Source organism: Antedon mediterranea, chromosome 4 (genome assembly GCF_964355755.1).
Source record: "Antedon mediterranea chromosome 4, ecAntMedi1.1, whole genome shotgun sequence".
Taxonomy (NCBI): Eukaryota; Metazoa; Echinodermata; class Crinoidea; order Comatulida; family Antedonidae; genus Antedon; species Antedon mediterranea.
The window spans coordinates 21,943,143-21,955,184 of NC_092673.1; the positions used below are offsets into that span (position 1 = coordinate 21,943,143).

At 35.7% G+C, this 12,042-nt stretch overlaps 2 protein-coding genes and 1 non-coding gene across 6 annotated transcripts; 1 reads left to right on the top strand and 2 right to left on the bottom strand.

The window, feature by feature from the left end:
- Window positions 1-6: 6 nt before the first annotated feature.
- LOC140046918 (quinone oxidoreductase-like) lies at window positions 7-8,001 on the bottom strand. Of its 4 annotated transcripts, none has more exons than XM_072091667.1 (9): window positions 6,690-6,801; window positions 6,307-6,432; window positions 5,498-5,650; window positions 4,696-4,859; window positions 4,092-4,143; window positions 3,349-3,498; window positions 2,286-2,387; window positions 1,274-1,369; window positions 7-989 (listed from the first exon to the last, which is right to left on the bottom strand). In XM_072091667.1, the coding sequence occupies exons 1-9, from the start codon at window positions 6,759-6,761 to the stop codon at window positions 828-830; spliced, it is 1,077 nt and encodes a 358-aa protein (XP_071947768.1). In that variant the 5' UTR covers window positions 6,762-6,801; the 3' UTR covers window positions 7-827. The 4 variants fall into 4 exon arrangements, with proteins under 4 accessions (XP_071947768.1, XP_071947770.1, XP_071947771.1 ...); XM_072091670.1 differs by lacking the exon at window positions 6,690-6,801 and adding an exon at window positions 7,894-8,001 and having other exon boundaries at window positions 11-989; XM_072091669.1 differs by lacking the exon at window positions 6,307-6,432 and having other exon boundaries at window positions 9-989; window positions 6,508-6,801.
- Trnad-auc (transfer RNA aspartic acid (anticodon AUC)) lies at window positions 1,638-1,709 on the top strand. The gene has a single exon. It is a non-coding gene; the product is annotated as a tRNA-Asp (tRNA).
- A 629-nt stretch (window positions 8,002-8,630) lies between the features above and the next one.
- On the bottom strand, window positions 8,631-11,981 carry LOC140046913 (splicing factor U2AF 50 kDa subunit-like). Its single transcript, XM_072091662.1, has 2 exons — window positions 11,850-11,981; window positions 8,631-11,221 (listed from the first exon to the last, which is right to left on the bottom strand). Exons 1-2 carry the CDS (start codon window positions 11,875-11,877, stop codon window positions 9,906-9,908), a joined length of 1,344 nt encoding a protein of 447 aa, XP_071947763.1. The 5' UTR covers window positions 11,878-11,981; the 3' UTR covers window positions 8,631-9,905.
- Between the last annotated feature and the right edge of the window lie 61 nt (window positions 11,982-12,042).

Sequence of the window (12,042 nt, forward strand, 5' to 3'; positions counted from 1 at the left end):
TTGGTGATGTAATACTTAATTTATATCAGTATATTATATTATAAAATTACATTAAAAAAAATATTTTGTCGCACAAGTCAGTTATTCACAGTTTCTTTTATAAATATGTTCCATTATTGGTACAAATTATGTTGATATGCTAATTAGCATGGTGCTTAACACCTTTACCAAACCAGGTATTCCTACATAAAATAAATGTATTTAAAATAAGTTGTGGTTGTTCTTTTACTGGTTTCTCATTGTTTTTTTCATTTCAAAATTACAGAATGTATCACAGAATAATTAAAAGACACTAGACCTGCAATATTTGACTGCATACTGTATACATATATAATTGTAAAAAAATTAAACCAGGTCATTTCTTGTCTTAAATGTGCGTTAAAAAAAACAACAAGCAGCTTACGTAGACATTTCTAGGCCTAGCTTAGTTGGGCTTAGTTTTGTATTCCTGAGTGGTAAAGAGCACAGAATTTGTTAATACAAATGGGGAAGACCTGGTATTTTCTCTGAAAAGTTACGGTTCTTTTATTTGTTTACCCTTTCACGCGATCGGTTGAAGTGGTTGCATTAAATCACAATATGAAAATATCAATCCTCACGCGATACATGTTATATATAAATAATCAACTTAATTTTCACATTGTTCACATAACCGTTTAAAGACAAAAAAATATCACAATAGGTCCATATAGTGTTTATTTTTACATAAAATGTAGTGTATGACCTTAAATTAGGTAAAAAAAAAAAGATGCACTTCCCCCTCAAAATGACAATTAAAAGATGAAATGCAACCTTGTGTAAAGTTCGTTCTCAAGAACCCTCTCAGTTCAGATTACAATCACTAAACGTCCCAGAGTGGGCTTATTACTTATGACGTCTTCATGAGCCTGGCTAGCCTCTTTCATTGTGTACTCCTTGCCAATAACCGGCTTAATCCAACCCTGCTCCATGCCTGGCTGTATTGCTGCATTTACTTGCTGCTTTTCCTCCTATAAACAAATAATTATTTTATGCTGGAATTATTTTTATGAGGTCATTTCGTCCCAATTTCAAGTTTCCACAACCTACTAGCCATCTGGGCTTAAAAGGAAGGTACTTTGGATAGCCCAGAGCTCTTTTTACTTGCCATTGTACGCCGAGATAGTACCAACTGTGATTTTTATAAATTCAATAGTAATACCAATGCATGGTTGGCAGGATATTCTAGGTTTTACATACCTGTTCCTCCCCCTAATACCCATTTCATAATATATAACCTCATTTCATAGCCTACCTCAGCGCCTGGTGGAAACAGTACTCCTACTATACTCGTCTCCTTTACCATTGTCAAACGTGGATTTATCTCAATGTTTCCTCGATTGCCTACAACCTTCAAAACAATCAATGCAATGTTTTACTCAAAATTTCAATACTTAGGAACCCTAAGTGGCCCTCCAACGCTGGATGCCTTGAGCATTTTTTGTTATCCCTTTTCTACACATTTTAATGCCTGTTTTTTTCTCTGGGCTCTGCTCAGGGGCCCTAATAAACTCCCAGGCCCCTGTATTTAGCCAGTGAGCGCTCATAGCCGTTATGCCACTGTAAGACAGCTGTTTACACCATATATGGAAAACAAATATATATACAATACCATGAAAGCCCCAGTGGTCTAATGGTTAGGACATCTGCATATCAAGCAGGCGGTCCGAGTTCGAATCTCGGTTGGGGCGACTTTTTCTCATTCTCACAGATTTCCTCATCTTTATCGTTTCAAATTATATTAAATTTCAGTATATCACCGGGTGGTTTCGAATTAATGTTCATTGCCTGCTGTGTTTATATATATATATATATATCCAATCTGCAGACAGTACTGTTTCGATCTTATTAGATCTCGTCAGTGCAGCTCGGGTTTCGAAATAAAATGTACCGCAGAACTGGCACAATATATAGGCTGAGCCAGGTATGCGGGACATGGTACACTGATTATGAACACAAAGAGTGCACAAGCTCAATGAGCGTGCTTTGCAAAATGCTAATAGCATTCACAACAAAATTGCACCGTTTTGAACTGAAGAATGCTCTACAATATAGCAGAAAGTAGAGGAGCGTAATATCTATAGATGACATTATGATGGAAAACATAGAGTAAAGGTAAGTTCACTTTTCATCTCATCAGTTTTCTGTAATAAAGTGGTAGGTTGTTTAGCTAACATGGACCCATAACACCAGGGTACAGTAGACAGTGGGAAAGTCTGTAGAGTAAAGATGAAAAATGACAGATCTTGAGACAGGTATCAACTTACAGCAACAGTGCCTCCACGAGCCAGTAATTCCAAGTCTTTTTGTAGATTTACATTAGCCAACATCTCTATAATAATATCAACACCCAATCCACCTGTAGCTTCCTGTAGTTGCAAAGAAAATACAAACAATGTGATTAACTGTTTTCCTTTATTCCATTTTTCATTTCAATTTGTTTTTCTATTTGACTGTTATAAAATACTAATAAACAACCAAAGGTTGAAATAAAGAGTTTACAATAATTCAGAATGCCTAAGATTTTTATTTGGCATCTCAGCATGAACATAAAAAACATAAATATAGAATAAATATAAAAGCAATAAAATACCATAAAAACAAATAAAAAAGGTGGGGTAAATGAAGTCAAAATGGATGTACAGGACAACTTGCTGTAGTTGCATTAGTAATTATAGTTTTGAAAAAGAAGAAATAGAAGGGTCATATAAGCTATTTAGCTTGTTAAAATATCCGACCCATTAACATCAAGCATTAGTATGCTGCTAAATGCCAGTAACAATCTAACGATATTTATTGGGAAATATATCCTGTTTAAATAGACGGAGACACGCTTCTTCCCTGATTCATTTTGTGTTTATAACAGCTTGTATTCAAGTAGTGGAATCGTAATTACATAGCCATAACATCGGCAAGGGTTCGAGGCTACCTCGCTCCATGGTTCTGGCGGTAAAACAATTCTTCTCGGATATAAGGACTATAAACAGAAGGTCCAGTGCACACAGCTCAAGAACCTAGTATATCTTTCGAGTTGAGTAGGGGGTTACCGCGGTGTACTAGTACATAACTGGGCGCTTTGGGTCAATTCAACCATGTACTCAAATAAGGTTCTGCACAGTATAGAAAGATGAGGTGATGTACAGTGGAGTCTCTCAATACAGACTACCCTTGGTACGATCGACTTCTGAAATTTGGTTTGCAGAATATATTTCCCAAGCCTACATAGGCCAAGTTAGGGCTACCTTTTCAGGCCCTTACAAAGTTTTATGAACTTAAGTTATGTTGAATAAATGTGTGTAAGTAGTTAAATAAAAATATAACAATATATACCATAATTTTATCTGTGTATCCAGGTTCCTTGTGATTAAATACATTCCTTGCCCCAATATTGCTGACAAGTTTTAAGCCCTCTGAACTCCCTGCTGTTCCATACACGGTCATTCCGTAAGCTTTTGCTAGTTGGACACTTGCAATACCAACCTACACATTCAAAAAGTTTAAAGTAATATTATTATTCTTTAATTTTTATTTCTATTTTATACATCAAGGCTGTAGCGAGAGGTTAAAAACAAGGCAAATCTGCTTTAAATATAATTATTATTATATAATATGATGATCTGTGCTGGGGAATTTGGTTGGGTAGTGAAAATTTCTCATCTGCCTCATGCTGACTACTGCCCTGTGCATTCATATAATAACCATAATTTATTATTAATTTAATAAATATACAGTTAAACAATATCTGATGCAGCGTTCAAACATAACAATAGTCTATGTTTTCAAGGTTCGAACAAACCTTCTTTTTCCTGAAGATTTACCCTTTTAGACTACACCTACAGCAGAGTGCTAGTAAAGATTTTTGAAAAAAACTAACCAATAAGCAAATTGGAAATAAATTAAACTATGCTTTAAGGATATGAATATTCTCATTCATCCAGGTAGTATTGACCTACTCTGCCTTGACCCCGTCACTGACCAAACACCACAATTCCATCATTTGGTCTGATGACCTTGATAGATCGTGAAATGTCGCTGTTTACTATCTTTCTAAACTACTGTATGCCTTCACTTACTGAGCCACTTGCACCATGGACTAGCACTTTTTGCCCAGCTTTTGCTTTTGCTCTGTAATAAAAGAAAAACATTTAAATTCAATTACTCTGTATAGTCTGTTAGTATTTTCTGTTATACACTCTCAAATACAATGCATAGAAGAGTATCACAACTCATTCTTGAATTGACTCAAAAACAATGCATAGAGTAGAATCTTATTCTTGAATTCACTCAAAAACAATGCATACAATTAAGACAATGAAAGGCAAAACTGAGAAAGCTGGTGGAGGAAAATGGAATACTAAAGTCTATGAAATTTTGTAAAAATATATTTTTTTTTAATTTTACAGAGGTTACTACTAGCCTAGAGCCAACCTAGGCCTGCTACTAGCCTAGAGCCAACCTAGGCCTGCTACTAGCCTAGAGCCAACCTAGGCCTGCTACTAGGCTAGCATAGGTAGGCACTAGATCCGTGTCTGAATAGGGTATAATTTAGTTTCACATTACTTTCATCCAAATTCATGTTATTGTTTATGTCTCAAATTCACCCATGCTACGTGACTGAACAAGAATAAATACACAATATCTAATGAAATGTTTATCTAAAGATGATAATTACGAGACCTTAATATAAGAGCACGGTAAGCAGTGAAATATGGAATGCCCATTGCTGCTCCTTGCTGAAATGAAAGCTCTGACGGCAAGTTAAAAACATCATTCTCATTGGCTACTGTGTACTCTGCATATGAACCACTCACAGTCTTGTATGTAAATACTCTATCACCTGGCTACGAAATATACAAAATAACAATGTTAAACCTGGAAAAAGTTTAATTAAAACCATAGAGATCTCTATGGTTTTAATTAAACTTTTTAAAATCAACTACTGTAGGTAACAGCTATTAGTGATGCGAACAGGGCAGAGACTTCCCAAAATCCACCATATATCTGTTTTTTTATTCGTTAATAATAAAAACAACACATATGTTATACCTGTCAAAAATATAATAATTCAGTGTCCAATCCAATGTGTGAGACATTAAATCAAAATTGTATATAGCACCCCTTATGTTATAATAACTCAAAATAATCGCAAAATACGCCCTCTATGTTTAATTCTTTGCCAAAATAAGTTTTGCTTTCATGTACTACCTCAACCATAAATACAAATACATAGGCTAATTATGCTAAAATTAATTAAATAACGTGTACTCCTAGGCCAGTTAATTTCAAAATAATGTTTTTCTGAATATTCTTTATGGATGCGCAAGAAATTTAAAATCGGCCCTCATGCGCGACATCTGCACATAATGCACAAGAGCTGACAGGTGTAATATTACGGCAGTAGGCCCAGAATTTTGGAAAAAAATTGGCAACATGAATTAATTCTTGGTAAAACTTTCCAGCATAACAATTTCATCCTTACTTTGAATTTTGTGACTTCACCACCAACTTTTTCAACAAGACCAGCGCAGTCGTTACCTGGTGTCCATGGCAACGCTGGTTTAATGTGGTAAGTGCCTTGCCTCAGATACGTCTCAACAGGGTTAACTCCCGCAGCATGTACTCTTACTAATATCTAATGATATTATTAAAGATTTTGACATAATATGTACATTACATTAGCTAGTGTTGGATACGCATCCTTACGCCCGTATTCTTAAACCTGACTTTAGTCGTAGTTCGAAGTTCGACTTGAAAAAGTCGTAGTTCGAGCTATTACTTCAAATTCGATTAAAAAACGATGTAGTCGAAGTTTGCAGTTCGACTTAATGAAGTCGAGCTTCTAGTCGAGGTTACAATGGCTGGTGCAATACGTCTAGTAAATAACCAATCAGACAATCTTACGAAGGGCGACGACCCTGGATATGCCCCTGGATTTACTGAAGCGCAAAATATAAACATTCGCCGCGATAGGCCTAGGATACCTTTTTTATGTTTCACCGTGTAATTCAAAATGCAACAAAAGTGATACGTTTATTCACGACACGTTTTTTATAAACTATTTAGTCGACCATTTAGCCTGCCCCCTCCAGGACTAAAAAAATCGATCAAAATCCGTCTCGATTAAGTCGAGGTTGGCCTGATTTAGTCGGTGATTTAGTTGAAGTTCGGTTTATGAATTAAAATGACGTCATTTTTTTAGTTTTAGCTCGAACTACGACTAAAGTCCGGTTTAAGAATACGGGCGTTAGTCCCGGAAAAAAGTATACAAGACGAGAGATGAGATGTCACATCACTACCATATTTGGGCATATCATCACCATATTTGGGCACACCACACTTTGTCAAACTAGTTTGATAGTGTAGGCAGAGCCTCATACTTTGATCCCTGTCGGTAATTGCTATATTCTCTACCTCCTGAAAAAAATGGAATGCAAAATGCTCAGGTATGGCATGGTGACATGCATTTATAATTGATAGCTGGTTCCAAACCTGTTTTTCTTTTGGTTTGGGTATTGCTACATCTGTATCAAGACGTAACACTTCAGGCCCACCAAACGCATGCACTCTAACTGCTCTCATTGTGGCCTGCAGAAGGTTTCGACTAACTTGCATTGGGCCCGTTTCTGCTGCCAACCCAAAATATACCGTATAAATATACCGTATAAATATACCGTATATGAAATTCGTGCACCGTTTCCGCTGCACATACTTCGTGGGTGGGTTGTAAAAAAGTTGGCTTTCATTACCCAAAATGCATTTCGTGAGACGGAAGTATGGATTGACCTAGAGTCTCATGTAGTGAGGTTACATGACAGCATTGCTTTCTATTTTAAATCTAATGAGCAGAAGTGGCAACGAATTTACACCGCACATACAAGCACAATCTAGAAATGTCACTATAAATAAACTCTGTTATTCAAATTGAGTTTATATTATGCTATATTATCCTATATTGCCGTTTTAATTTCCATTTTCTATTATACAGTATTTTACCATGATTTTACATCACGTTGTTGTCGTGTAAGAACATTCGATTTATGGTAATTAAAATCTCGGTATCTCTTCTGTTGCCATGCAGTCTCCCCCCCAACCTTCGCTTCCCCCCACAATTGAATTGCAAAAATAGTGATTTGTTCGGTCCACAGTGACATTTTGATCTGTTGCTTGCTTTTACACGTGTGTTTCAACTTTCAATGCAGCAGAAAAACCAAAACAAACGCGTCGCGCTCTGTTAGTTTTTGACCTCGTGTCACGAGTCGGGTCACATTTACGGTATATTTTGAGTGCAGCAGAAATGGGGTACGAAATATACGGTATATTTTGGAATATACCGTATAATATCCACAAACGATGGGGATATTTATACGGTATATATACCGCATATATATACGGTATATTTTTTATGAGACCCATTTCTGCTGCCAAAAAATATACCGTATATAAAATATACCGTATATATACGGTATATTTTTGGCAGCAGAAACGGGGCCATTGATTCGTCAGAACAGACTGACCCTTTGGATGAACCTAGATTTGAAAACAAACACAAATTAAGATTTCCAAAGAAATTCAATGATCGCCTTAATTATTACTGTATAAAAGCCGCTAAAGATACCGATGTCACAAGCTTCTCACCGTGTATACAAATTTAAACACTGAGGCATTTCAAATTTCGCAGGAATATTTATAACATTTCTGCTTTATACTGAATACTAGTAGGCCTACTAGGCTATCCCCTGAGCCTAGCAATGCTACTTGTTTAGTAATAGTAGGCCAACTCTAACTCTCTGGGCCTAGTCTAGTCTAGATAGGCCTACACTTTGATTGATGATTTAATATCCATGCGACGACGACTTGGCCTAGATGTTGTCTTACCTTCACAATAATCTGAAGAAGACACGATAAATATAGACAAGACCAGTGAATAAATGAAAACCGAAAACTTCATCAAAAGGTAATAAACCACTTTCACGATGCTACACCAATTAGAAAATAGAGCGCTTGTGCTGCATGCATGCAGCGTGTGGATGAATCCAGGTCAGCCAGTTCGTGATTGGTTGCTGAGACTTCCAAATACAGTTACGTAAGATAATTTATCCATGATAAATTTAGATTTTAATAATAATAGGCCATGAATTTATAGTAAATTTAATGTGGATCACTTTTGCCAAACAAATTAAAGTTATTTTTTAAACATTTTTTGTTGAATATGCCATTTTAATGTTACATACCAGTTATTCACTTTGACCAAAAACATATTTAGGCCTATATTTATACAAAAATATTTTTCAGGTTTTTATTTTGGGGGACAATATTAAATCTTTAAGAAAAATAATATAGGTCTTCCAGTCTTGAATATATGTTTATTTAAATAACAGTTTTATCAGGTGAATATTAATTATTTTATTAAACTCAGCAGACACAATAGAAAGGAAAAATTGAACTATTCGCTCCAATAGTGGAAAGTGTAGCGCAATTTTTTTTTTTACCAGAACATTGGATTTGGTGAAGAAATTTATCTAGTGGAAAACAGCAAGGCCTACCAGCCTCTTACATACCAGGACCCACATTATAAACAACAGCAAAATTAAAACAAAGCACAATTTACTTAGGGAAGTTTTTATTCATCAAATGTACAGCTAATTTAGCAAAGCATATAAGTGTAGTTTACAGTTGTGTTACCTGCAACAACAAACAATTAGGATTTTTAAAAAATGCTTAAGCGACTTTACTAACATTACTACGATTATCAACCAATATTTAAATAAAAAAGTACATTAAAAAATAGTTTTCACAAAAATTAGGACCAAATTGAAGTGGAGTATTTATTTATACATTAGAACATCCAACCCCCATCTACTTTAGTTGTAAAGGTATGCTAAAGTAGCAGCCCATATAAGTGATTTGATTTGCATTAAAGGTACCGTAACACCACTGTCATCTTGATAGAAACTTATCAAGTAGATTTAACATTACTAAATAGTAACGGAAATGTCAATGCAGATAACATGTTTAATTCTTTTAAAAAACGAAATATAAAATCATTGTTTTCTAAATTGTCAAGAACTTGTATTAATGTAATTTACTGCATATCTGTGACCACTCAAACATGATATACTAGATACATAGGTTATTATTAAATTGTTAACAATAGAGAGGTTTCGCAATTTTACGAATACGATAACGAAAACGCCACGCACACGTATTCGTTTTGCTTTAGCCAGTAAAAATCTGTTTCTGGCTTACGAAAAACGAATACGTGTGCGTGACGTATCCATTTTCGTAAGATTGCGAAAACTCCCTATTAAGACTGAGTATGTCGTGGCTATCAAATCACACATACAAAACAGATATATTACATATACATGTATAACAAAAAACAACAATAATTTCCTGCTGTATTTAAATGCAAAATTGTTTACACAGATATCGTGGGTCAGTTTTGGAAAACTTGATAGATTCATTTTTGTAACACTTACAGTACATGTTTTTAATAGTATGTTTGGGTAAGTACTTTAGTAATGAGGACAGAGTCATATCTACATTATTTATTTTAGAGTAATTAACAACACTTAAATTATATTTAGCAATAATTGGGTCATTAAATGAATAGATAATATTGTAAAATATGTAATATTAATTACTTTAATTACTATGTCAACCAGACTGTTAAATTAAAATTAGCAGGAAAGGTATCTTATCTATATCTTGTCTTTTAACGTTAACTTGCAGAGGAAAACAGTTTAACCTTGACATAAATTGACATTACAGATTTGTGAACACCTCCTATTTAATCTTAATATAAAAATGGAATGGTGTTCCTCTAAATATTAAAAAACAATATCAGTGATGTTTGCTATTATTTCCGTCGGAGAGGCAATTACTTTTTAGAATTCTCTTCTTCTGTATCGCTCAACATCGTAAAATGATGTGACGACGACACGGTTCGCAAATTTACGACCTGTTAGAGCCTGCTGTGCTTGTTGACTTTCAAATATATTGGCAAATTCTACATATATTTTGCCAACACCAGGAATATCCATTCCTTCAATAGGACGTGGAACCTCAAGGCTTCGAACCAAGCCATATTTACCGCATTCTTCACGAACGTCATCAACAATTTCTTCATATTCTTCAAGATTTCTCAGTTCATCAGCCGTGACCATATTCATTAGACAAAGAACCTCAGTTGTAGGTCCTGAGCTGGACAGGTTCAAACCAGGAACCTGTAAATTCAACTGGTTCTGTGCGCCCTTAGCACCAACACTTGCACGCTGTACAACTAGCTTCTTGTCGCCAAGCTGCATACCATTAAGGCCAGCAATAGCTTGGTCGGTCAGATTAATATCAACATACTCGCAAAACGCATACCCTTTTGACATATTCGTGGCACTGTCCTTAACAAGGTTGAATGCTCTCAGTTGACCAAACGAACTCAAAAGTTCTTTAACTTGATCTTCGTTCAAATAATTTGGCAGGCCACCAATAAAAATTTTATGTTGGGAATCAGGCACAACCGTGGAAACAACACCAGGTACATGTACAGAGGGCGTTTCCGCCACACCAGGTACCGGTTGGTAATCTTTAGGTCTGCGTATTTTTAAAGATTGGTTTTGGAAAACAACACCATCAAAAGCCATGGCTTGTGTTGTTTCATCAACCGAACGGAATTCCAAAAACGCAAAGTTCTTATCGTGGTTAATCTGGACAGCCAACACTGGTTTGCCTGAGGCTTGTGCCAACCCAGTCAGATGCATTTGGTGGTTGAAAAAGTCTATCATAGCCTCTTCATTAACCCCAAAAGGGATATTACCAACATACAGACGTCTTGCTTGCCGGGTCATCTGACTACCGACGACAGGCATTGCAGAATCTGGGTCAAACGGATCCGTTATTTCTAAAGGAGGTTGATCTTGTGGCATGGCTTGTGGCTGCTGTTGCACCTGAATTGGATCAATAGTTGCCATTGCTGTTGGTAGAGTAAAATTTGGAATTTGACCAGCTGCCTGCATTGCTTTGTACTGTAGTGGAGTAATGTGCTCAAATCCAGGAGGTGCCACATCCCAGTATTTATGGACCTTTTTTGGTTTACGCTTTGTTCCTCTATCTCTAGGGGAACGACTACGACTTCTTCTCCTGTCATTGCTCCTACTTCGACGATGACGTTCACGGCTACGACTTCTACTGCGTCGTCGGCCGCCTCCTAAAAGAAAAAAAGTTGGAAATGTTTAATTTTAGCTACTGTATGTCTATCAGAGATATTAATAGTGAATAATATACAGTAACCTAGGCCTATGTTTTTAATATTTAGCCATCCCAAATAATATCATTTATTGTAAACCGTCAGACGGTCAGTAGAATTAAATAATTATTTAATATGGCCCAGGGTAGGCTATTTACTACTTTAATAAAAAGCTTGTATTAGGCCTAATAATAATATTAAATAAGGTCAATCAATTTAGGCCAAGCAACTAGAGCAAGCAAAATTTGTACTTAATTAAAATTGAATAAAAATCATTGGATATTCAAATCATTTTCTAGGCTAGTTCTAGGCCTACACGATTCAAACATGTTCTTTTCGTTGTAATTTCAAGCTGATGATCCACCAAGCGTTGATGGTAGTGCCAACGCATTAAGGGCTAGGCTTAGCCAAAGAATCCTGATGTACAATTCTCAGTTTTTCCCGGCAGCAGTGGGAAATATTGCCGCCGGATAGAAATTAACGTAGGCCTACCGGCTTCTTTTTTGTTGCCTAGGGCTAGGAGGCTAGCCTCTATAATTACACAATACATTTTGATATAATATTATTAGTTTTTAAATACTTTACGTACCTCTATCATCATCTTCATGACCTCCCATATTTCTAGTAAGAGTTGATCTAAAATCAATTCGTTATTTATTGATTAATCGGTAAATCAAACGTTTTTTCAGAACAAACAAATTCACGTGCCAAACATAAAATGGACGCTCAAACGACGAACGACGCTAACGTTCTGCGTTGATAAGTATACCAAATACCGATAC